Source organism: Argentina anserina, chromosome 7, assembly GCF_933775445.1.
Source record: "Argentina anserina chromosome 7, drPotAnse1.1, whole genome shotgun sequence".
NCBI lineage: Eukaryota > Viridiplantae > Streptophyta > Magnoliopsida > Rosales > Rosaceae > Argentina > Argentina anserina.
This window is the reverse complement of record NC_065878.1, coordinates 2999901-3025062: the sequence shown is the minus strand read 5'-3', so window position 1 is coordinate 3025062 and position 25162 is coordinate 2999901. Positions and strand designations below refer to the sequence as shown.

At 37.4% G+C, this 25162-nt stretch overlaps 3 protein-coding genes and 1 non-coding gene across 7 annotated transcripts in view; 2 read left to right on the top strand and 2 right to left on the bottom strand.

Annotated features, from left to right (window-relative positions):
* LOC126802895 (flowering time control protein FY) overlaps window positions 1-25162 on the bottom strand; it is a 97585-nt gene that overhangs the window by 17557 nt on the left and 54866 nt on the right. The window lies entirely within an intron of this gene.
* On the top strand, window positions 3912-3983 carry TRNAD-GUC (transfer RNA aspartic acid (anticodon GUC)). Its single transcript has one exon. It is a non-coding gene; the product is annotated as a tRNA-Asp (tRNA).
* LOC126802890 (F-box protein At3g54460) lies at window positions 6158-11506 on the top strand. Its single transcript, XM_050530600.1, has 8 exons — window positions 6158-6726; window positions 7149-9629; window positions 9719-9932; window positions 10029-10316; window positions 10401-10460; window positions 10549-10679; window positions 10890-11004; window positions 11125-11506. Exons 1-8 carry the CDS (start codon window positions 6284-6286, stop codon window positions 11266-11268), a joined length of 3876 nt encoding a protein of 1291 aa, XP_050386557.1. The 5' UTR covers window positions 6158-6283; the 3' UTR covers window positions 11269-11506.
* LOC126802896 (ABC transporter B family member 26, chloroplastic-like) lies at window positions 19304-24074 on the bottom strand. Of its 4 annotated transcripts, none has more exons than XM_050530608.1 (19): window positions 23670-24074; window positions 23249-23376; window positions 23115-23157; window positions 22921-22965; window positions 22683-22805; window positions 22488-22591; window positions 22295-22349; window positions 22137-22207; window positions 21911-22013; window positions 21533-21743; window positions 21246-21319; window positions 21091-21147; window positions 20919-20993; window positions 20712-20786; window positions 20356-20637; window positions 20176-20240; window positions 20035-20095; window positions 19839-19945; window positions 19304-19643 (listed from the first exon to the last, which is right to left on the bottom strand). In XM_050530608.1, exons 1-18 carry the CDS (start codon window positions 24048-24050, stop codon window positions 19865-19867), a joined length of 2034 nt encoding a protein of 677 aa, XP_050386565.1. In that variant the 5' UTR covers window positions 24051-24074; the 3' UTR covers window positions 19304-19643; window positions 19839-19864. The 4 variants fall into 4 exon arrangements, with proteins under 4 accessions (XP_050386565.1, XP_050386566.1, XP_050386563.1 ...); XM_050530609.1 differs by lacking the exon at window positions 19304-19643 and adding an exon at window positions 19696-19729; XM_050530606.1 differs by lacking the exon at window positions 19304-19643 and having other exon boundaries at window positions 19696-19945.

The window sequence follows — 25162 nt, the reverse complement described above, 5'->3', positions numbered from 1 at the left end:
ACCAATCATATGCACAAATGAACCCAAACCATATGCTTATTCATGAAACAAACTCCACAGATCAAGAGCTACTCATTTTAAGAATCATGCGGATCTTTAGAAAAGGGTAGGCTTAGGCTCGGCATTGATACATTTTTCAAGGTAAAAAGGAATCACAAAGGTCATCCTCAAGACTTAGCAGAGCAAAACATCTACCTTATGTCGCCATACTCCATAAGACAAAGGCTAAATATCATCATGTTGGACCCATTCATCACTTTAAACATTGTGAAAACGAACAAAGGCTAAAGTATAACATTATTGAGCCTTCAACAAATACATCACAACTCCAAATTCACATAAACAAGCATGTATGCCGAGATCTTTCATCATTCTTTTCTTTTCTTTTCTTTTCTTGCCGTTTATCATGAATCTTTTCTTTTCTTTCTCTCACGGCAACAATACATTTTTCTCTTTTCATACTCTTTTCACGGCATAGATACATACAATAGCATAACCCCACACTTGAATCAAATCATCACTCCATATTAACATCCAAGAATCGGCTCTACCAAGCCTCAAAGACAAGGTAGAGATATAACTATACTAAGCAAGGATATAACATGTTGGTAATGAAAGAAAAGGCTTAACGTAGGCTCAAAGGGGTTAACACTAAGGTGTCCCAAGCAGGGCTCAAATAAGGAATACGGCTTTTTGGCTTAAGTGGTGGATATCCTAAAAAGATCCAACAATCCTTTTCAAAATCAGAGTATATTATGACATAAAGCTTCGAAAGTTTCACAAAGTAAGTTCTAGCATTCTTTAGTTCATTGCAATTCTATGGCATATGAATTGATCAAAATAGATGTAATGAGGTTATAAAGCCAAGAAACGATAGAATAAACTCTCCAAAGAAAGGCACATATATATGGCTCGAATCTCACTTAGGTTACATGAATTCAAACAAGTAAAGAACATGTTCATTTTGTACCTAAGTTTCAAAATCCTCATCTACTACATGTTCATACCAAATCTACACATCGATTAACCATCAAATAACAATGAAGTTCATTTCAATATCATGCTCATCTATCAACCATAAATTCAAAGATCAACTCATCTTAGACAGTTAAAGGCATACCTAGGACTCAAAACAAAAACAAAACAACTAAACAACTTAAAAATCGAAAAACAGAACCAAAATGACACTAAAATTCGAAAATCAAAACAACAAAATCGAAACACATAATAAGCATCAAACACTAGAATTCAACGAATGATGTATACCCCACCCCACACTTAAAACTTACATTGCCCTCAATGTACAATATGATAAGCAACGAAAATTAAAAAGAGATAAGGGATAAGAAAATGCAAACACTCGTTGATGGCTCCTTCATTGGCTTGAGTTTAGAGTCTATAGCCTAGACTTCTTCATCTGCATCCACTAGAAGAATATGACATTGTCCTCCTCCTCTTCACTCGAGTCCAAATCACTGCTCTTGTAGCTCGAATCAACTTCTTCCTTCAAACTCGGATCTTCTTCTTCCTCTTCCTCTTCTTCATTGACACGGCTGTAAGACTCCACCTCTTCAATTATAAGTTCTTTGCTCTTTTTCTTAGAGCTAGCACGAATGTCCTCCACAAGATCCTTTAACTCCCTATGCGATTTTGCCAATTCCAAAATCGATTGTTGCATTTCATTGATCATCTTGTCTCGGCGGTGCTCCGCTCTTGTGGGTGTAATCTTAACTCTAGCCGGTCTACCTTTCCTTTTCATGCCAACTAGAGGTTTCAAATGGTCTCTAGTGTTCCCATACTTCCATGATTTCCTTCCATCCAACTCCACACCTTTGAACCGAGAAGTACCACTCATCCTAGAGCATGACGTCGAAACCAAACTATCACTTCTTTCTCCAAGTACTCCAATATGCATGATCCTATCTCCTACCTCAAGGTTCATGAAGCCTCTTGGTGAAAACGAATCAATGTACTCTTGATAATCCCTTAGCAAACCTTGGTAGAAAGTACTAGTCAACGCATGTTGGTTCATGTCATGGTCTAACGGTGCTACTACTTTTTGAAATCTCTTTAAGTACTTGTGGTAGGGCTCATCATCTTCTTGTTTGCATGCTTGAATCATCTCTCTCATCCTTGCCCTTCTTGCCGTGAGCAAGAATTCCTTGAGGAATGCTTCTTTTAGCTCATCCCATGATCGGATGGAATTCTCTGGAATAGAGTGCAACCATTCTCTTACTTTATCAACTAGAGTGAAGGGAAACACCTCAAGATACAATAACTCCAAGTCTCCACATTCCATGGACTGAATAGCTTGTTGCACCTTCGACTCAAAAAGAAATATATGGACATCAGCCTTCTCAATCTTAAACTCTCTAAAGAGCGGCATGGTCTTCAGAATTTTGTATGTGACCTCCATACGATTATGATTATGCCTAAGAGCCGGTAACACAATGCACCTAGGATGAAACGCAGGGCTGTCTTTCTCTGGAAACATGTTCTCTTCATGAAACGCAAACACCTCCATTGCACACTTGAAAGTCTTCTTATGAATTGATTGAACCGAATGTGGTAGTCTTCCTCTCCTTCTTATGAACTTGTGAATTTTCGGAAAAAAGATGAACAATTATGTTGAACCCGTGCTCTCTATATATAGAGAAATCTCAATCCTTTTCCATGAGGTAGAGAGAAACCTACAAGCACATGGAAAACTTCCCCCATTCCTACTTGGTATCCAAGTCCGAATGGGACTTCTCCATTGAGGACACACGGCATGGGCTTCTTCTACTTCTACTAAGATTTCTTCTCACAGCAACTTCCTTCTCCCAACTCAACTAGAAATCCATCTCTCCCTCTACTTTTGGAAATCCCAATCCGGATGGGAAACTCCTTCTTGATGACACACGCACGTTTTCCTTGTTCGACTAGGAGTGTCATGGCCACTCCTCTCCTAATCCAACTAGGAATTGATCTTGTCATCACTTTATTTACTCCATGGATCCATTAAGAATCGGTGGTAGCTTCAACCTATTGGGGAATCTACACAAGCAAGAACATTAGTTGAAACAAATCCACATGAGTTAGAAAACTTACCTTATCATGCACGGCATGATCAATTTGGGACAAGGACATGGCGTCCTTGTATTGGAAGGCACGGCCTTCTTTTGTGGTGGCATGAGAGTGTCGAACTCTCTCACTTCTTCATTGCATAAAAAAAATTCAAAAATCATACAAGAAAGATACAAGGTTTCGTTGAAAAATCATACAAGAAACATACAAGGTTTGGTTTCAAAAAAATTTCACAAAAGTCTTTCAATCAATTACATACTTCTACATTCCTAAGTCATTCAAAAATTAAATGATCGATTGATTCTAAGTTGTAAACCAAGGTGGACGTGCGGCCTAAGTATGGATGTCTAGACACAAGTTTGAATCGTTGTTTCAGAAGGCCGGATAGCTCAATCAGAGATAGTGAACATGGTAGGACTCATTTGTTGAACTACGGAGAGCGAACTCTCTATCGACTCCATCACCGAGATGTATGTCAGTCATTAGTTCTCTGAGATCCAATTTTGGTCCCATGCACCAGGGTAATGAAATAGCGTGCCCCTTACTCAGCTAGAAACAAACTTGGGTGTTAGACAAATCTCTAAGTGTTAATAAAAGCCGCCCTCGACCTCATGCAAACTCGAGAGCTAGCATGAAGGGTTAAAGCTAATATTAACAAAAGGGACTTTACCTATTCCGTTCGATTTACAACCTACAACAATCATTCACTCAATCATCAAAGCAACATCCTATGATAAAATTACTATATGTTATAAGAAAATAAGATAAGAATATACAAATGTACAATATAAACAATGAATTCGCATTAAAAGTTAGGGATCCATCTCTTATGGATCCCCGGCAACGTCGTTGTAGTATAGTGGTAAGTATTCCCGCTTGTCACGCGGGTGACCCGGGTTCGATCCCCGGCAACGGCGCCATTTGATGAGTGCTCGATTACTCGACATCAATATTTAACCCTGTAAGCATCGTTAGTAGTATAAAGCAAGAGGGTATCGTTCACAAACCGGGGATCCATCCAGGGCTTAGGATCACATCAATTAACACGAATTCATAAAGATATAAAAGAGTTTGATATATATGATCGGTATCAAAGATAAAAACAGCAAATAAAACCTAAACTAATATATACATGTGATCAACCAACCAACACCTAAACAATCACCAAACAAATCATACAAAGCTAACGAAAATCAAGTTCTAGTCCTCATTTAAGAGTCATGCCGAGACACTATCATGAATAACTAAGGTTGGATCATGCAATTAGGGTCCTAAGCAGTAACCTAAACACATAGACACTTAACACATTCGATCAATACCAAGCAGCCATAATCGAAATCTAACATGTTCATCTTCATCATGTAATTCCAAAGCCATGCACATTGAATTCATCAAGTATGTCACTTACTTAACCAACAACCATGCAATTTCGAAAATCACATAGAAAAGATAAACATGTTCATAACATAAGTCATAAATCCAACAATCTAAATATCATGCTACAAGCGTATACATAACATATAGATATTTTCGAAATCAAACAACATGGCACGGCAGAAACCAAAATCATAGAACTAAAAACCTAAAATCGCAACTTTATATAATTTGAAACAAGTAACTATCTCATAGACAAAATTGAAACAAGTTTACTCTACACAAATCGCATGCTTCATCCAAGAACAAGAACAAAACCAAAACCCGAAATAGACAAGAGTGAATCATGGTTACACTTTATAAATCAAGCAATCCACAAGTGTAGCCGAGACTTCTATGGATGAAACCTTCTTCACAAGCGTGTTTGAAGGCTATTGATAGGTGAGGAATGATGGAATCGGTTTTAGGATTTCTTGGAATGGTGAAGGATGAATTCGGCAGAGCTAGGGCTTGAGTTTGTGTGTAGGGCTGATGATGGCTTGAATGGAGAGGCCGAGCCTCTATATATAGAGGTTTAGGAAGCCTTCTTGCCGCCCTACTTAGGAGGTAGAATCCAATTGGGAAGCTGAAATCCTCTTTGTTATGGATTTGATTTATGTACTCCATATCCAACTTGATGTAGGAAACCAAGTCCAATAGGGAGATCACTTAAGGGCTGCACGGCAACAATCTTGGTCCAACTAGGAGTAGCTAGGCCTGCCTCCTCTTCTCCTTCTTCAACTCGAATATGATTTCCTTGTTCAACTAGGAATGCAACTCGGCAACTCTTCTTTCTTTCCAAATATGATTTGTCTTTCCTGAAAAGAAATCGTCGATTAAGGAATAGGAAAGAATGAAAATAGGAAAGTAGAATCCTAGTCGAGTAAGGAATCCTAGCTCAATAAGGAGTTCTAACACTTAGCACAATTTCATCATCAATTTATCTTAATTCGAAATAGCTCTCCTTAGAACATACAAATGACAAATATGAACCTAAAACAATTAAATAAGAAATAACAAAGCATAAGAATATGGCATATCTACATTAAGAACGTCACACTTTGTGCTCCTATCATTATGAGCTGATAAAATGCTCTAGTTATGTATCCTCTAATTGGGAATTTAGTTCAGTTGTTATCTACCTTTGTGGTAGATTTTTTGGAAATAGATTTTGATATCAAATTTGTTTTGGTTTTAGGGAGTGACACGTAGTTCCAAAAAAAAAACTCAGAGAAAAAAAAGCTTAAGAAAATAATAAAATTAGAATTACTTGTAAGAAGCACTCCTGCACATTTAAATGGATAACACATCAACTCGATCAGTGGTTGTTTCACCTCATGCTTTTACAGATGGACGCCTCTTATCGACTAGGAGTAGGAAGGCGAAGCCTAGAATAGGGTTGGAAATTGCCTTATTTGACCAAGTTTGCCAATGATTCTGATAAAAGGTAGGGGCCAATAGCAAATAAGGAGAAGACAAAACAAATTTTTGCTTCATAAAAATATTTTATAAAAGGACATAGAATTTTTGGGAAAAAAAAAGGACAGAGAATAAATTTTCCACGTGTGATTTGTGTGGATAAGTGGGAGAGTCGGTCCAGAAAAAAGGTTAATGGGGCCCACCCAAATCAGAGTCCCGCGAGACCAAAGCCACAACCCCAAAACCAGGGACTTTCTGCTTCCTCTTGTTCGAATTGAATTCTGTTGGATCCAAAAACCCTAATTAAAATCAATGCCGTCTTTACAATCCAAAATTTAACGCCAACTCCCCTCGCCTTCTTAACCTTCCATTTTGGCTCAATTCAATGGACGACGAGGAGTCGTTCGCCGACCACAAGCTCTCCGGCTTCCTCTACGCCGTTCTCTCCGTCACCTCGCCGGACCCACCCACCAACCCCCTCCCCCCATTCGGAAGCCGCTTCCGAATCTCCACCGACTCGGTCACTTTCAGGTCCGACAACGACGCCGTGGTCCTCTCACCGGTGGCGGAGAGGACGACGAGGATCACGAGGACGAGGAGGAGTATGGGGCTGGTGAATGGGAGCATCAGTGTGGTGCACCAAATCCACGCTCTGGTGGCGAACAAGTGCATCAAGGTCGATGCTTTGCTGATCCGTGTTGAGTCCGATGGAGGCGGCGGAGTCAGGGCTGTGCTGCTGGTTGATGTCTATCTCCCGATTGAGTTGTGGTCTGGCTGGCAGTTCCCCAAGTCCGGCTCTGTCGCCGGTGCCCTGTTTCGACACTTGAGGTGCATTACCAGCTCTTTTGGTTGATTGGCTTGACACGTTGGTGTGAGTTAGTTGAAGTTAAGTTCAAAAACAATATGATGATTTTTTGTTGTAAGGATAGTTATTATTATATGCTAGGAAGTTAGTTGGGTAGGGAGTGACATTGGTGTGAATTACAAAATCTAAAAACGTTAAATATGGTCTGAAAGGATTTTTCTGATTTTTCAATAGCATTGCAGGCGTGTGTACATTTTAGATTCTGATGTTATAATTCCAACTTATGTGTGGCTGTTGGTGTATTCAATCGTTTATCATTCGGTATTATATATATCCGTGTTATTGCAGTTGTGCAATTCTGTTTCTATAAATCGTCTTTGCCCAAAATTGAGAATCTGTTTGTGTATGATCTAAGCCTAACAACTCTGTGAACAACACTTTGCAGGTCCGACTGGGGAGAGAGAAGTGCCATGCTTGCTGACAAAGATTATCTCGAAAACAATCGAGGAGATGGCAAAAACATGTGGAATCTTTCTGACTGTCATGTTTTTGGTTGCAAGCTGCATTATAATTTCACGGATTCTTCAAAGAAGAAGCTTTTTGAGCTTCATGAAATTTTTAAGGGCTTACCCACTGTGGCAGAGACAGGAATCGTTAATTCATCAAAAATACAACCAGTTGATGACTCTTGTGAGGCTGGTATTTGGGATATATCTGATGACATATTACTATATATTCTAGCTGCACTCAACCCAATGGACCTTGTTAGGGTGTCTGCAACTTGTTGCCATTTGAGAATCTTAGCTGCCTCTATCATGCCATGCATGAAACTCAAATTGTTTCCACACCAGCAGGTAGCAGTTGAATGGATGCTTCAACGTGAGAAAAAGGCTAAAGTCTTGCCCCATCCATTGTACCTGTCTTTCTCAACTGAAGATGGATTTTTGTTCTGTATCAACACTATTTCAGGAGAAATTGTCATCGGCGAAGCTCCCACTATCATTGATTTTCATGGGGGAATGTTTTGTGATGAACCTGGATTAGGAAAGACCATAACTGCTCTTTCGCTTATTCTGAAGACACAAGGAACTCTGGCAACGCCTCCTGATGGGGTACAAGTGAATTGGTGCACTCATAACGGAGACCAGAAATGTGGTTATTATGAGCTTGATGGTGATAATGTTGCTTGTAGCAGTATGCTCCCAAAAAAGAGGGATATGGGTCAGAAAGCTCAAAATGGTTTTGATGATTCCTCATACTGCCGATCAAAAAGAGCCAGGCTAATTCTTGGCGAGAAAATTCCAGGATTCTCCAATTCATGTCCTGGCAAAGTAATGGAAACACCAGCAGCTGCACACTCCAATTCAGAAGTGTGTGTGGTTTGGCGCACTAGGAGCTTAAGTGGCATTAAAAAAGATCTTCTGCCGTCATTTCAAGAAGCATCCAGCTCTTCCAAACAAACAAAGGTTGGAAAAAATAAGTTATCCAACGACACCTGGGTTCAGTGTGATGTATGCCGTAAATGGCGGAAACTTCCAGAAAGTAGCATTGCTGATGCTAGTGCGCCATGGTTTTGTAGCATGAATTCTGACCCTTTCTACCAGAGTTGCAGTGTTCCGGAAGTACCCTATGATAATAGCAATCCAATTACCGGTCTACTAGGATTTTGCACCAAGGGAACAGCTGAAGGAGAGGAACAAAATGTTTCTTTCTTTGTTAGTGTGCTTAAGGAGAGGTACACCTTGATAAGTTCTATTACAAAGAAAGCTCTATCTTGGTTGGCTAAACTTTCTTGTGACCAGCTCTCAGTAATGGAGACAATTGGTCTGCGAAGCCCTTTTGTAAGCTCTTGTGTAGAGTTGGCTGATGCGTATCAGTTTCAGGAATTATTTCAAGCATTTGGTCTCAAAAGAAGAGTAGAAAAAGGTGTTATTAAATGGTGCTACCCACCAAGTCTTAGCAACATGAGTTTTGATGTTGCTGCTCTCAGAGTTGCTCTTTCCACGCCATTGAACTCAGTGAGGCTGTATCTTTCGAGAGCAACTCTAATTGTTGTGCCATCAAATTTAGTCGATCACTGGACGACCCAAATTCAGAAGCATGTCAGGCCTGGTCAGCTGCGAGTTTATGTTTGGAGTGACCATAAGAAGCCTTCTGTACACAGTCTAGCATGGGACTATGATGTTATCATAACCACGTTTACCCGGTTGAGCGCAGAGTGGAGCCCTCGTAAACGAAGTTCACTGATGCAAGTGCATTGGCTTAGAGTCATGTTAGATGAGGGTCATACTCTTGGCTCAAGTTTTAGCTTGACAAACAAAATGCAAATGGCTGTTTCATTGATTGCTTCAAACCGTTGGATATTGACTGGAACTCCAACTCCTAATACACCCAATAGTCAACTATCACATCTTCAACCATTGCTGAAGTTCCTTCATGAGGGATCTTATGGGCAGAATTATAAGTCATGGGAAGCTGGAATTCTTAGGCCTTTTGAAGCGAAGATGGAAGAAGGACGATCACGTTTGTTGCATTTACTACACAGGTGCATGATTAGTGCCAGAAAGATCGATATGCATACTATTCCACCCTGCATCAAGAAAGCTACTCTGCTTGATTTTGCTGAGGAACATGCAAGAAGTTACAATGAACTTGTAGAGACAGTTAGGCGCAATATACTATTGGCTGACTGGAATGATCCTTCTCATGTTGAGAGTCTTCTGAATCCAAAGCAGTGGAAATTTCGGAGTGCAACTGTAAAAAATGTGAGGCTATCTTGTTGTGTGGCCGGGCATATAAAAGTAACAGATGCAGGTGAGGATATTCAGGAAACGATGGATATCTTAGTTCAAAAGGGTCTAGATCCTATGTCAGAGGAGTATGCTTTTATAAGATATACTATTATTTATGGTGGCAACTGCGTAAGGTAATGTCCACACTTTTTCCCTTTTTTTTAAGACCTTATCCTACCTAAGGTAATAGTATACTCATCAGGCATTGCATTTGTTTTGTTAGATGCAAGGAATGGTGTCGTTTACCTGTCATTACGCCGTGCAAGCATGTATTGTGTCTCGATTGTGTTGGTTTGGACAGTGAGAGGTGTACTTATCCTGGGTGCGGCCACTTATATGAGATGCAGACTCCTGATACACTAACTCGGCCAGAAAATCCAAATCCTAAGTGGCCTGTTCCCAAGGATCTTATTGAGCTCCAACCCTCGTATAAACAGGCATGCTCAGTTTTCTTCATAAGTTGAAGTATTTTCCTTTTCATTCTGTTATTTATGTTTGGTTTTACAGATATTTACCTTTTGGTTTTTGTGCAGGATGACTGGGATCCTGATTGGCAGTCAACATCTAGCAGTAAAGTGTCTTATCTGGTGAGGAGATTGAAAGCATTGCAGGAAGCTAATAGCAAAGTTGATTGCCCTACAACTGTCAAGAATAGAGCCATAGACACCAAGAATTCAATTGCCCTACCTGAGATGGGTGATTCAAAAGATTTGATGCATGTTCATGGCTTTAGAATGGGTGTCAAGACTCATGAAACAAGTTTGGATAAAGTTTTGGTTTTTTCTCAGTTTCTTGAGCATATACATGTGATTGAGCAGCAGGTGACTGTTGTATATTATACAATTTTCTGGTTTATGTGATTATCTTTTTACAAGTGATGGATTCTTACGCAATTCTCTGTCCAGTTGACCATTGCTGGTATCAAATATGCTGGGATGTATAGTCCTATGCATTCTGGCAACAAGGTATATATATTTATTCGATGTTTTATTTTTACTCTTAATTAATCCTTCTTTTGCCTGTGCAAAATTAATCCACTTCCATTTTTTTCAGATGAAGTCACTAGCTACTTTCCAGAATGATACTAGCTGCACAGTTCTTTTGATGGATGGAACTGCTGCTTTGGGTCTCGATTTGAGCTTTGTAACCCATGTATTTTTAATGGAACCAATATGGGACAGGAGGTTAGCATTCCTATTTTCATAATATCATTCTTATTTACTTTTCCAATTTTTGTGCTTTATTTATCTGTCATGGTTCTTCACATACATAATTACGCTTGAAACCAATTATCTTATTCACTAAATAATGCTTTCAGTACATTATATATACCTTAGTGTCATAATGACTTCCATATGATTATTGATTTTTTATGCCGATTGATATCTGATTAGCATGGAGGAACAAGTCATTAGTCGTGCTCATCGGATGGGTGCTACACGTCCTGTACACGTGGAAACTCTGGCAATGCGTGGCACTATTGAAGAGCAAATGCTGGAGTTTTTGCAGGTTAATGATTTAGCAACATGTTTTCATTTTTTCCTTTTATTTCTTCATTTTTTTTTCTTTTTGAAATTCAAATTTTAGTGATTCTCATACTCATACTATATGTTTCCTTATCTGTTATAGGATTCTCATGAGTGCAGAAGATTTTTAAAGGAAGAGGCTGGTAAAACTGACCAAGGGGCAAGAACTCACCGTTCCTTGCATGATTTTGCTGACAGAAATTATCTTTCTCATCTTAGCTTTGTGCGGACAAATTCTCAGATGTAAAAGGTAACTGCAAGTTTTTTGACAAGTGCTATGATTGGTGTATTTTTAGCCTAGATATGGAAAGATCCTTGTTGTCAATTGTTGAAACATACATGATTATCCGCTAGATGGGATCTTCCAGAATCTGACTATGTAATTAAATTTTGTAAAAGGACAAGCTAAATATATAGTTCTAGATGACAGTTCTAGCACTGGTTGTTTCTTGCTCAGTCTTTTATGCTTCCATCTTCATATAGGTCATCAGTAATTTCGATCTAACTGATAGTGTATAATTTATGGTTTTCCTTTTCCACTAAACACTTAACTGGTTCATATTAGATTTTAGTCCTATATGTTAAAATTAATGCTTTCCAGAGGCTCGACAACCGGTAGTTCAATATGGACAAACCGGTCATCAGTAATTCCGATCTTACTGATGAGTGTAGACTTTGTGGTTATCTTTTTCCACTAGACCCTCGACTTGTTCATACTAGATTTTTGTCCTATTTGTTAAAATTAATGCTTTCCTGAGGCTCGACAACTGGTCGTTTAATTTGGACACCGGTCGTTCAGCTGATCTTGATCGCTAGATCACTATTCTATCCACTCAAAATGGCTAGATATTTTGTGTATTGCTAGTACAAATATAATCTAGTTTATTTCCTAATTTTAAGATATTTTGTGCACTATATAAGGGTTAAGTTGGTCTTGTGATCTCTTCAAGAATTCTAGATCTGAAAATTGGGAAGGCTGCACAAATTCATTCTTTTCAAGCTTTATCTACTATTCTTCATTCTCATTTTGCTACTGCAAGATTGATCCGGTCACAAAGTTTGATCTTGATCATATTCTGTTCAATAACGGATAGAGATGCCACATTCTAACACTAGCTAGAGTTTCTATGTTAAAATCCCCTTACATGTTTTGATGAAACGTGGTATAGAGTTTTCTGTCCCTGTTCAGACAAAGTCTTTCTCCTTTCTATTCGTTTGCAATAATTTGTTTAACTTATAATAACCCTCCACATGATCCATACTCGAGAACTAGTTAGATAAATTGCTACAACGGACTGGAACTATGATTCAATTAATGCTTATGGCACTGTTGCTGTGTCTGAGTAACTGTCTGTAGTTTTTTCTTTTTAATACAACAATATATGGCTACTTTGCACTTGTCACTGATTTTTTAAATTCTGATAGTGGATTTTTTTGGGGAACTGTATTGAACTTAAGGTGGTGTTCATGTAGATTTAATAGTGCAGGTGTTAATGTGAAAAAACACGAAGCCTTGGGAATATATGTAATTAATCGCTAATTTTCATACCAATTTAAAGTGAGACGATCCTGTCTGTGCCGGCTGGAGCTCCAACGGTGGCCGGAATCAGAAAGTTATCGGAATAAACCCAGGAAATTATTTTTGCCGATTCTGGCCGTCGTGGGTCGCCGATAGAGCTTCGGCCGGCACAGACAGGAGCGCCAGGAGGTGGGGAGTGCAGCTGTGCCGGTCCGCTGCGCCGCTGCTGCACTCGCCGTCGCCAGAATCGCCAAATCTGTACTTTAATGGTGGGTTACGGACATCTGCTCCATAACCCGCCTGCCAATGTAAAAAGGATCATGTGAATTAGTTGCACATATGGGGTTTTTGGGGCGTGATCATTGTTGTACATATTATGGAAGACAAAGTGCATGCTCATGTGTTATAGGTGTTTTTCGGTTCATTTCTTCCTTCGCATTTAATTGATTAACTTCTTAGTGCCTTATTTCTGTCGGTTGAAAGCAGTTCAATCAGAAACAAGCAGAACAGTGGCATGTGGCAACTAGGTCAAGAACATCAGCTGTACTTTGTCTCTGGGTTTCAGTGTCTTGCCATAAATGTGGTATTTAGTATTATTTTGCCATGAGTTATGGTATCTGGTATTCTTTTGCCATACGTTATGGTATGTGTCACCAAAACAATAAAAGGTTATAGTATCTGGTATTCTTTTGCTATAGTTGTAATACAGATGATTCATTTGCAGTGAAGACTAGGTAGGGTTTTTTTTTAGGCAGTAAGAAGACTAGGTAGGGTTGTAAACCAGTTGTGACTAGGAATGTAGTGTAAAAGTTGATACAATTTTTGGTTACCATGAAATAAAAGGTGAAAGTTCTACTATAGCCCAATTGACCAATGTGCTTTTACTCTATGGAGATGATCTCATTAGCTTTTCTGCATGAAAGTCAAGAACAAATTGTTCGAGCTTCAAAGGTTACTAGATATATATATTTTTTTTTTGTTTCCTATGCTTCAGTCACGAATCGGAAAAGTGGTTGTTAGCCTCAAGGGGCATTTGCCTGTTCAGTTCCTTATATGACCCGAGAGCATAACCTTTCTTGATTGTTAGTCAAACACAATCATATTCCAGTGAACTATATATTTTTCCTTTCCATTCAATTCTTCTATTCTGATTGTGTTTTTTTTGACATGGATATGTTAATTATTGTCAATGACAAGTCCTCGTACGGTTGTAATCGTACCTTGGTGGATATGAATACAGTAACATCTCTATAAATTAATAGCCTGTGGATTGAAAAAATTTATTATTTTAACGTGATATTAATATATCGATAAATTAATAATCAATTAATTTATCAGTTAATTAATAATTTATTAATTTATTAAGATATAATAAATATTTTCTTTTACTTTTTCAAAGAAAAAAGTTTTACTTTTTGTTCACGAATATCGTTGTTTAAAATATTATATTATCTGATGTATTATATTATTTTAGTTGATGATAATTAAATCAACCAAATTCTTCAATGAAATCCTCTAAATATAAAATTTATTATATAAATTATGTCATTATTAATTTATATATTCGATTGGGTCTATATAAATTCTCTATTATCTTACAAATTTAGCGAAATATTAATTTAACACGTTATTAATTTAACGAAATTCTATTGTATATAAATGTAGTATACATGGAGAGGGAAATAGGAATATATAATTATATATGTATATATATACACGAGGATGGTAACCTAGAGGGCTGGAGTTGTTCCATTGAGCTTGCTTGATGTGCAGTTCCAAGCCATAGTGAGCAACTTCAAGTTTACTCATTCGTTCCTTATATCGATTCACTAACTGCTTCATATGTTCCGCTTCTTGGTTTAGGCCCTCCAATTCTTTTAAGACGCTGGTTCTGGATACACACCTCGTTTCAGAATCATTTTCTTCTTTCTCATTTCTTCGATTTAAACAGCACGCCATTCTCCTTCTGGGCAGCTGCCACCTCGGCCTTGGTGGCAGCACATGACCCGATCCGTTGCTCAAAGACCTCTGGTGCCTTAACAACCAGGCACCCGCCTGAATTGATAAAATCGTTGAAGGTCGAGAACTGATGTATTTGGGTTTGAGAGAGATCTCATAGGAAACAAGTCGGCCGGCGAGCCCCTTCCTTTTCCTGCTTGTGAGCAGTTAGTCGACCAATTCTTCCCAGAAGGTACCATTCGACATGTTTAGGGCGTAACCCTCTTTATATGCAGGCCGTCTCATGACCAAATGACTGAATGAGGCCTAAAGTAAAAATTAAGGTAGGCTAATAAAAAATTTAAAATTAAAATGACTTCTTTTGATTTCACATTTCTTTCCAAGCAATATGTATTACATGTTACATAGAGAATGAATAAACTAAACTACGTACTATCATTAATAACATATAAAAAGCTTGATACAAAATGCATGTTAAAACAATTCCATGAAAATAATAGAATAGCCACAAAATTTGAAACTCAAGACCTCAATAGCTTGTATGAATATGAATTTGAAAGCGAGATACTACTGTTTGGATTGAGAACTTATACCAACGTTCTATTCCGAAATTGGTAAAACATTGGAGAAATTATTGGGCCTTTTTCTTTCTAATCTCATATTAAAAAACTAAACGATTCTAGATAGAAGATGACTTCTCGTTCTCATCTATTTATGATTCTTTTCTTTTGTGTCATAATATTTTTATTTAAAATTATATATGTGTGTGATGTAGAGAGGGGGCCTTCTAATTAATTATGTGGCCCAAGTCTTGTGCCTTGCCCTTAGGCTGGCCCTGTTTATATATACTCTCTTTGTATATTCCACAAACTTTGTTCCCTCTGGATGAAATTTATGCACAAACTCAATTGAGTTCATCAATCATCAACTACCTTCCTGGAGCTGCAAGTACAAGTAATTATGCCAACATATAGGCTGTTAGAAAGTAACTAATGTGAAACTGTTTTTATCCAAATATATATTTAAACTATATCGTTTCCTGCTTGTTGACTTAATATGAGAACTAGTCTCGTTTACAGGTATTCTACTAAAACTAAAACTGCATTGTTTTGGAACTGAGGTCTTGTTCCATGGCTAAGTCACTCTGAAGACGTATATCCCAGATGGAGATATTTATTTGAGTGTTATCTGCCGTTGAAACGCGAAGACCTCGCTAGAGCTGTTTGCAGTCTTCTTCCTCGTTTCAACGGCAAAGAACACTCAAATCAATATCTCCGTAAGGAATATAGGTCTTCAGTGACTGAGCCAAAGAACAAGACCTCAGTTCCAAAACAACGCAGTTTTAGTTTTAGTAGATTACCTGTAAGCGAGACTAGCTCTCATATTAAGTCAACAACTAGGAAAAATATGGTTTAAATATTTTATTTGAATAAAAACAGTCTCACATTGATGAGTTGCTTTTTTACAGTATATGTTGGCATAATTACTTGCACTTGAGGCTCCAGGAAGGTAGTTGATGATTGATGAAGTCAAGTGAGTTTGTGTTTTCATTTTCGTCTAGATTGAATGCCTTGAAGCTATGTACGGCAACGCAGCATAAATTGAAGGCGATGCCTTTGAGCTTCTACTACAGCTGCATCAAATAAATCAATAGGAACATTTTAGCATCTGACAATCTATCATGTTATGTTATGAGAGAATTGAAATGGGCAAGTTTTGGGTTGTTTCTGTTCATTTGGTCATCTCCCCTTGATCTAAACCATAATATATGCAGGTGTTTTATTTGAATGCAAAGGTACCGGATTTGTCAATAGCTTAAATATAGGTAATTATTATTATATTAAACTTCATAAGCTTTCCATCTAGAAAAAGATGTGATATTTACCAAAAGGTGATCAATCACATTATGCACCACCAGCTATCCGCTTAATATAAAAAAATTTGAACCAAATTTTTTAAAATTTCAATTTTCAAGATTGACAAATCAATGAGCTTAAGCAGGTGGTTAGCTGATTCTAGATCAAAGATAACCATGTGAAAAGGAGTGATGATGTTAGCTAGTACTTACATACTTCACCACCGGATCAGTGAAATGTGCAAATTGACAACTAAAAAAGTTCTCTAGGATATAGAAAACTACTGATACTCATCACCAGAGTGAAAATTCAGCTGCTTCTAAGATCTTTGAGGAAAAAGAAAACAAGATGTAATCGCACCTTAATGGTGTAAAACTTGAACTGCAATGAATTGAAAAGAGACCTGGCTAACATGCCATCATATAGAAGAGTTGAAATGAAACTCGACAAAATGCATGCAACCAACTATGGTAATGTGATTACACCTGCCTCAGACGGTTACATAGATGTCATCAGTTATGAAGGAAAACAGACCTGTAAAACGCAGAAGAGGCTTCCTCGATTGAAAAACAGGTGTGACCATTCAATGAATGAGGCGTTAGGTCAAAGTTATCTAGACAAATAGGGTAAGAAATAAGCACTAAGAAGTTACTTTATCATTCTTTATATGCGTTGCTTATTTGATCACGAGCAGAATGTGAGAACCTGCACAAGTTTTCTGAAACAGATAATGTGTTACTCGTTTGATCCCAAGAGCAGGATTTGAGAAGCTGCACAGGCAAAATCCTTATTTGCTTTCTTTCTGAAACAGATATATGTGTTACTCATATGATCACGAGAGCAGCATGTGAGAAGCTGCACAAGAGAGAAACTTCTCCTGCTTTCTGAAACAGAACATGTTTTGTGATCCTTCATGCACTTAAACAACATAAAATTATCTGGAGCTTTAAATGATCGCTGAAAACATAAAGAGAGAGTACCAGTATGGTGTTCAATCCTCCAATAGTCCAGATTTTTTTTTTGTGCCACACAGTATTCATGGTGCATGGTGTATATATGTATCCTATAGCATCTTATCAATATCCTCAAAATCAGTGTTCAGGTTTGGCATGCAAGGTTAAGTACAGAATAATTTTATTCGAAAACTAACCTACCAAGACTTATCAGATCAATTGAACGAATACAATCTTTTGTAACAAAAAAGAATAGGGATGCATGTCTAACACTGCTCAAATCTTATGTAAATGGTTCTAGTTTATTTTATTTGATAATATGAATTTTCATGTAATGTTTCCAATTCCATAGTGGTGATAATCTGAATTTGCAGCTTTACCAAGATTTGACACTTAAAAGAGCCAAAAATAAGAGTAACATGCAATTGAAGATGTTTATGACAGACAGTGCGTTACCTAGCTACAGTCTTCGTCCTGAACCTGAATACTTTATAATTCAGTAAAATGATAATGATATCCTCAGTATAAAATGATTTAATTCTCCCTCGCATGGTAAACAATTCCTCAGATATGAATGAAGTGACAGGAAAAAAAAACTGACAGTGATGTAATGAAGCTCAACTTTCATGGAAGTTTAGTAGGGTGATAGTAGGTATAAGGGTCAACTTTCAAATGTAAGTCGAACAAGCACTACTTCACAGTGATTCTAAATATATATATATAGAGAGAGAGAGAGAGGTCGCTTGGCGGACTTACTATGAATGCTAAACATAGCCCTCAAGGCACAAAGGAAGAACAATTTCAATGGTTAGGTTCTCTAAATTATAAATGCTCTGTGTAGCTGGAAGCACTTGTTAAAGATCAGAACTATAGAAGTCCTCCCTTCAAGTATCTTCAACTAATGTGCCGTTAATAGACTGAAAGCTGACCCTCTTTTATGATAACCAAGTAAATTTGTACAACGTTCAGATAAAGACCCATAAATCTATAATAGCTTGGAACCCCTTTTTCCTAATTTCAGTTTTCAAGATCTAAGGATTAGGATCAGAATCTGAAATAATCTGAACCTGTAACACTACTCAACCCTAAACCCTAAAGATTGCGGTTTAAGAGTTGTTCCGATATACCTCTCTATCATATTGTATGCGTGTAGGAAGATACTTTCTTTAAGCTCAGCTTCATCTTTGCCAAAATCATGAACGAACCAAATAGGCAATAAACCGCCTGCTAGTAACCAAATTTGCCAAAATCGTGAACACGTCAAAGTCATGGCAGCAAAACAAACACCAGTTACCCACTAAGCCTCAAAGTAGTCATATATGTGAAGGTAAAACCAATCAATAAAGGCACTAAAATGTCAAACTTAGGAGCCTCAAAGTTTAATCTGTCATATCAAACTTAGGCTTCAAATGCAGTGCTGTTGGTCACGGTGGGGACTGGGGAGGTGGGTGCATAGTTCTAGTCTCCAACTCCAACCTTGTCGTTGTCAAGGATGTTTTGATGATACAACTGTTAAAGCTCATTAGCTTGGTTATCACATATCAAACTTAGTATGTTTTGTGAAGCGTGATTTTCACTGTGAAGTTTATTATCGTGTAGAACAATCAACCATCACTTGGAGGCCTTCAATTGTCATCAAAGCTCATGTATATCCATGAGAAAACTACAGGCATGACACCAGCCAAAGAAGCTTCAACGCAGACAGATGAACACCAGTGAAAATCACAATTGACCGGACAATCAAACAAATTGACGCGAAGCCAGTGACAATAAGAAAAGCCGAGGGATACTGCTCATTCTTTTTGTCCCCTTTGCTAGTCACTGGAAAATAATTTGGGGAGACGACGAAGTCATAGTACCTATCACTCAAAAGAAAGGGCATAAGGAAACTTGTGAAGACTATGTTCCTTGCTCCTAAACCCTTGTATATAGTAGGCGAAGAAGCGTTTGATTCTGTCCAACTGTACGTGATACCTATAAAAGGCTATAATTTTGTAGCAATCACAGTGTGCAAATGGTGGCACGTGGAGCAGCCTAGCAGCCCTTGGAGGCATGAGTATGCATATTTTGGTGTACATAAACTTTGGCAAAGAACACTATATGAATGCCAACAATGAAAAGGAGAAGTGCTCCTGGGACACCAAGTTGGCCAAGGAAATCCAGAGCAACGACAATGGTAAAGAGGAGAACATGGAAGAAATTATGGCGAAAGAGAAGCATGAAGAAAAACCAACGGGACTTCCTCATGAATGGGTTCCACACCCCTCACATTTCTCCACCACAGCCCTCAAGCAACACTTTACGGTGGTGAAGCCATTGAGCAAGTCTACTTCACCTAATGGAATGGAAATCTTCGTTACACTACTTCCCAATGCAAAGAGCGAAACTAGGGGGAAAATGATGTTCCTTTTGTGCACTAGTCTACAAGAATCCAAGTGTTTCGTATTGATGTCTATTGTATCCTTGTTTCGCACTAATCAGATATTGATGAACATTAGACACATGGGAGATGATAGTGAAAAATACAAACCTCTAACAATTATTTTATCACTCCAATCAAGCCAAAGCATCTGATTGAGCTCGTATCAAATTTGCATACATCCCATCCTTCTTCAAGAGCTCGTCATGCACACCAATCTACATAAATCAATGACAGTCAATCTGCAAGTGTGTATTCATAAATTTTTATTATAAAAGCGACATTAGTAAAACAAACTGCAGCTGACCTCAGTAACTCGGCCTCTGTCCATTACAATGATTCTATCAGCAGCTTCTATGGTTGAAAGTCTGTTAAAGCATACATATTATATTGATGCAGAACTACTCACATCAAGAGAAGAACGAAAATGTACTAGCTGAAAGTTGACCTGTGTGCAATCACGATGATGGTTCTTCTTGCTTTAACGTCATTCCTCATTGCATGAAGAACCCCCTAGATATGAAATCATATATGGTATGAACGACATCAGAACTAGACTATTTATTTTGCTCGTCTTTACTCTGAAATATTAAATGGAAACATTTTCTATAGTTTCCCATAAACTTGCCTTAATGTGATGTTCGGCTTCAAAATCTAAGGCACTGGTAGCTTCATCAAGGATCAATATAGCTGGTTTTCTAAGAATGGCCCTTGCTAGGGCAATCCGCTGCTTTTGTCCACCGCTGAGCAAGTTATCATCGACTACGGTTTCATACCCATCAGGAAGAGATGAGATGAATTTATGGGCATAAGCTTGCTTTGCAGCTGATTTAATATCTTCTAATTCAATGTCTTCGCAGCAACCATATTGAATGTTTGACTTGATGCTCATGTGAAAGAGATTTGGTTCCTGTCTGAAATGTAAAGTTATATCACAAATTCATAGTAAACTCAAGAAAAGTGTTACATTTTCTGCATTCTAACCTGTGCCACAAATCCAATTTTCCCTCTCAGCCACCTGATATCCAACTCTGAGATAGGAAAACCATCGATATTGATCTGCAAATAAATGAGCTTACATATGATGACAGTCTAAGATAGTAACAAGTAACTTTTAAAAATGATGGAAACTATGCAAGAAATTTATTTTCAGTGAAGGAAGACAAAGTAGAATAAAAATAAACAGCTTACCTGACCATTTGTTGGTTCATAAAGACGAAGCAAGAGATTGACTAATGTGCTTTTTCCACTTCCACTCAGACCAACCTTTCGCAAAATTAATTAAGATGCAAGTCAGTCCGCCAGATTTTCACTTTAAGAGCTTTAGAAGGATAGTGATGTAAAAATAAAACATATATCTTACAATTGCAACCACTTTATTTGATTGTATGGAAATACTTATGTCCTCTAGAATGGGGATCTGTTCAAAGTTTACAGAGAGATGTTACGAATAAGGATATGTGAAACCAATACAAAGCAGTGATATTTCAATTGAAAATTGGTTCAACAATCACATACTTTTTCCCTGGAAGGATAGTGAAAAGAAACGTTAACGAATTGGATATGTCCAATTACCTTCTGCAACTTGACACCTGAACATAGAGGGTTCCATTTAATCATAAATGTATCATAACAAAAGACAGAGACTATATAATAAGCTTCAATATCTGATTTGCATCTAAACTAAGCTAATGAACTATCAAGTTCAGAGCTTCTAGTTTCAAAAGCACCAAAATAAAGCTTGGTAAAGTGTCATCAATCAAAAGAATGAATGTGCTTCTCCTTCATCAGATAAGAGTACCTACCTGTCGATACGAATTGATCACTGGGCAACAAGTCCATCAACTGAAGAACCTTTTCACTTGCTCCAACAGACTGGACTAATGATGATAAATTGTCTGTGACTCTCCAGGTTGCATAAATTAACCACTCACAGTACAGTACATACTTCGTTAGTTGCTCAGGTGATACACGGCCACTCATAATAGAAATGCCTCCCAACACCACGGCAATAATCTGGTCATGTAATTTGTGGAGTCAACTACAAGTCTTCATATAATTGGAATACACAAGGCTTCATAGAGACACTTCTATTCCCCACCTCACCAATATATTATGTCTGAACTGAGTCGGAAAAAAAAAACTTATACATATTCACTAAGTTAACTAAAAAAGAACCATACCTGCATTGATCGATACAGAGAAATAAAGCTCATACCCCAGAACCCATGAGCCATACTCTCTCGAATGTTTATAAACGCTACCTTGTCTAACCATCCCTTGAACCTAACATTACATGTGAAGCACAACTTTGGGTATCAGAACTTGCAGACTTGTTTGTGATATGGTTATTAGATTGACAGTAATGAAATAGAGATTCTTGGTAGGAAATGGATACTCAAGACATACCTTCCGATTTCTTTTCTTTCTGTTCCAGAAACTCGGACTGTTCTCATCATTGAAAGTGTTTCTTGTGCAACCTACATTCAAATGGAAGATGAATCACAAATGTGAACAGTTGACTATTTGTTGAGAATTGGATCACTATTCTTTACAAGTTCAGATACTTCATTAGCCCCAGCAGTGAAGTCTTGAGTTAATTTTGAAGCTTTCTTTCGGTACCTGTTTATGAGGCATAGAAATACATAAGGTTTACTATGAGGTACTAACCACAAAATGTGTGCTAGCACATAGATAAAAGAAATGCATCAGAAAAAGTAAGATACGGCCTTATTTTAGAGAGAAGGCACATAAACTTACTTGCTATATAGAAGAAAATATACAGATAATACACTACATATAACCAGTGCTGACAATGCAAGAGGCCAAGATAATATAAGCAGATTGATCAGTGCACCAGTTCCCTGAATGCAGAAAGGAAAAGAAACTATAATGTACACTATATAAACCAAATGCATATTGAAAGGAAGAGAAGAGTAGAACAGCCACAAAAACCTGAAGCCCATTACGTAATATCAAGTTAATATCATTTGCAATGACAAGTGATAATCGTTGACAATCTGACCCTAGTCTGCTTGTCAAATCACCAACTGATTCTCTGTCGAAAAAGGATATGTCCTACATCAAAACAGATTCATGTTGAATAAGAATAAAGACTAAGCAATTCATGTTCACCTGTAGATTCTTAACAAATAGCATCCTGTAGTTGCAAAATTATAAATGAAGCACAAACCTGGACAATAACAACCGAGTACAGGGTTTCCCTGAGGCGCTTAACCTGCAATGATCAATTGGCAGAAGATGGTGTACGAATTTGATTTAGGCACAAATGCTTCAACCCTTATGACCAAAAGACGATTACACAGACCACATATATATCTAACAATCCTATTCTGAAGGAACTTATAGACTTGGTGAATGACTAACCAGTAAAATGTTGGCAATACCAAAACAACCACTTCGCAGGCCACTGAGAGTTACACACACACACACACAAAAAAAAACACAGTTAATAGCCAGACACTGCACAACTATCTCCTGTTCAACTACTAATAGCCAACCTGCATATCCCTGAAGTGACACACAACAATGCTAGATGCTTAGAGTTCCTGAAGAACACCGTGGCATCCCCATTTTGAGCACAAAACACAGACTCCGTCAATATCCGCGGTATTGATATCTCGGAAAGCTGCAAAAAAAAAAACAGAATGTCACTCCCTTTTGCTACATTATACAAATTTGTGCAGCAGCTACAAACTAACATCTTCACCGCATACATAAAAATAAAAAAACAATAGCTTCTCATATACAATTGATGCTTTTATACAAACTATGCAGTAACTCAACTCGTAACCTTCATCACATACATAAAAAACAATAGCTTCTCATGCACACTCCAAAACGCACAGCATTAACTAATATGACATTTTTTACTGAATTAAAATGAAGAACTGTAATAGCTTTTGGGATTCGAAAACTCACCGCAGCGATAATCAGTGAACCGAAAGCAACGAACACAATCCATCTATCAGTCTCGATCAAATTCCACATTCGATCAAGAGCACGCAGAAGCGTGACTTGCTCCTTCGCCGCAGTGCTAATTTTCTCTTCCTCCTCTTCATCGCCGTCGCCCTCGGTTAGGCTCCACCAATTTGTCGCCGCTGCCTTCGCCGGAGTAGCAATAATGTCGGTTTCCGGCGAACTGAGGAACCGGCGCTGCGCGTTTTGCCGGATGCCAAAGCGGCGTCGTTCTGATGCGACAGTGGTGCTGACGTGGATTGGAATTCGGGGATTAGATTTTGTGGATAGAGTTGGCAAGTGATTGGAGCTCAGAGAGCATAGACTGGAGTGGAGGAGTTCCATCAGAGTGGAGGAGCTACCGGGGGTAATTTCGGTAATCTTTGCACACCGCATTTTCATAAGCAAGGTTTTACTATTGCAGAGTAAATATTTAGTCGGTGAAATAAGAGTTTTCAGTGCAAGGCCACTCACAGTAAATGGTTAAAAACGATAACTTCTATGTTGTGTTTGGTTCATGGAAATAATTTAATTAAATTCAGAAATTTAATGTTTCTTATCTTGTTCGGGTGAAATTCATAGAATAATACAAATTTAACTGTGTTGTGTTTGAATAAGGAAAACAACAATGAGGAATTTAATTAAATTTCAAAATTTTGATATTTTTCATCATGTTTGGGGTGAAATTCCTAAAAAAAGTGCAAATTCTATAGAAAATATGAGAGAAATTTGAAGCATGTTTTTCTTATTTATTTTTCATGAAAAATAGGTGTCATTCTTCAAATCTCACTTTTTTTCTTACAATTCTAACCATTTTTAAGGGATTTTCTATTCATACATCCAAAAATGGTATTTAGACCTCCTCAGTTAATAAACCTCCCTTTTACTTTTACAAATACTTAAAATGTTATTTAGACCTTCATACTTTTCCAAGAATGCCCATAATTAATATATCATTGTTAGATATCAAATCAATCTATTATCCATTAATATTTTTCCAACTCCATTTTTATATTCAATTATTATAAACAAATCGAAAACTTATTTAGAATTACATAATCAATCTTCTCAAATTAATTTTCTTTTTCACTCTTAAATTCATAATAAATAATATTGTTATTTGTTTTTCATTCATTGATTTGAAACTCACCAAATAGTAAAATCAACACAAAAAATTCTAGCATCTATTGAACAATTTTTTCTCTCAGAAGAAGTTTATCAAAAATTATATGTAGCTTTTCAATTGATACATGAAGATTAATAATTTTATTTATTATTATTATTATTTTAACAATAAAAAATGAAAGTAATTAAATCATCTTATTCAATTTATTATTCCAAATTAGAGTTAGCCTGAAATAAATAAATAAATGATTAACGAAAAAAGTAAAATTATAGAATCGGCAGGTTGAGAATTCTCTTGTTTTTTTTTCCTTTTTTCACTCTTATATGTTTTT

Excerpts from the sequence above, each read along its gene's own strand:
- LOC126802890 (XM_050530600.1), top strand. The coding sequence starts at position 6,284 with ATGGACGACGAGGAGTCGTTCGCCGACCACAAGCTCTCCGGCTTCCTC. Across the intron at positions 9,933-10,028 it reads TCCAACCCTCGTATAAACAG|GATGACTGGGATCCTGATTG; the intron begins GCATGCTCAGTT and ends GTTTTTGTGCAG. Across the intron at positions 10,680-10,889 it reads GAACCAATATGGGACAGGAG|CATGGAGGAACAAGTCATTA; the intron begins GTTAGCATTCCT and ends ATATCTGATTAG.
- LOC126802896 (XM_050530608.1), bottom strand. The coding sequence starts at position 24,050 with ATGGAACTCCTCCACTCCAGTCTATGCTCTCTGAGCTCCAATCACTTG. Across the intron at positions 22,208-22,294 it reads TCACTGCTGGGGCTAATGAA|GTTGCACAAGAAACACTTTC; the intron begins GTATCTGAACTT and ends ATTTGAATGTAG. Across the intron at positions 20,638-20,711 it reads AAATTGGATTTGTGGCACAG|GAACCAAATCTCTTTCACAT; the intron begins GTTAGAATGCAG and ends CATTTCAGACAG.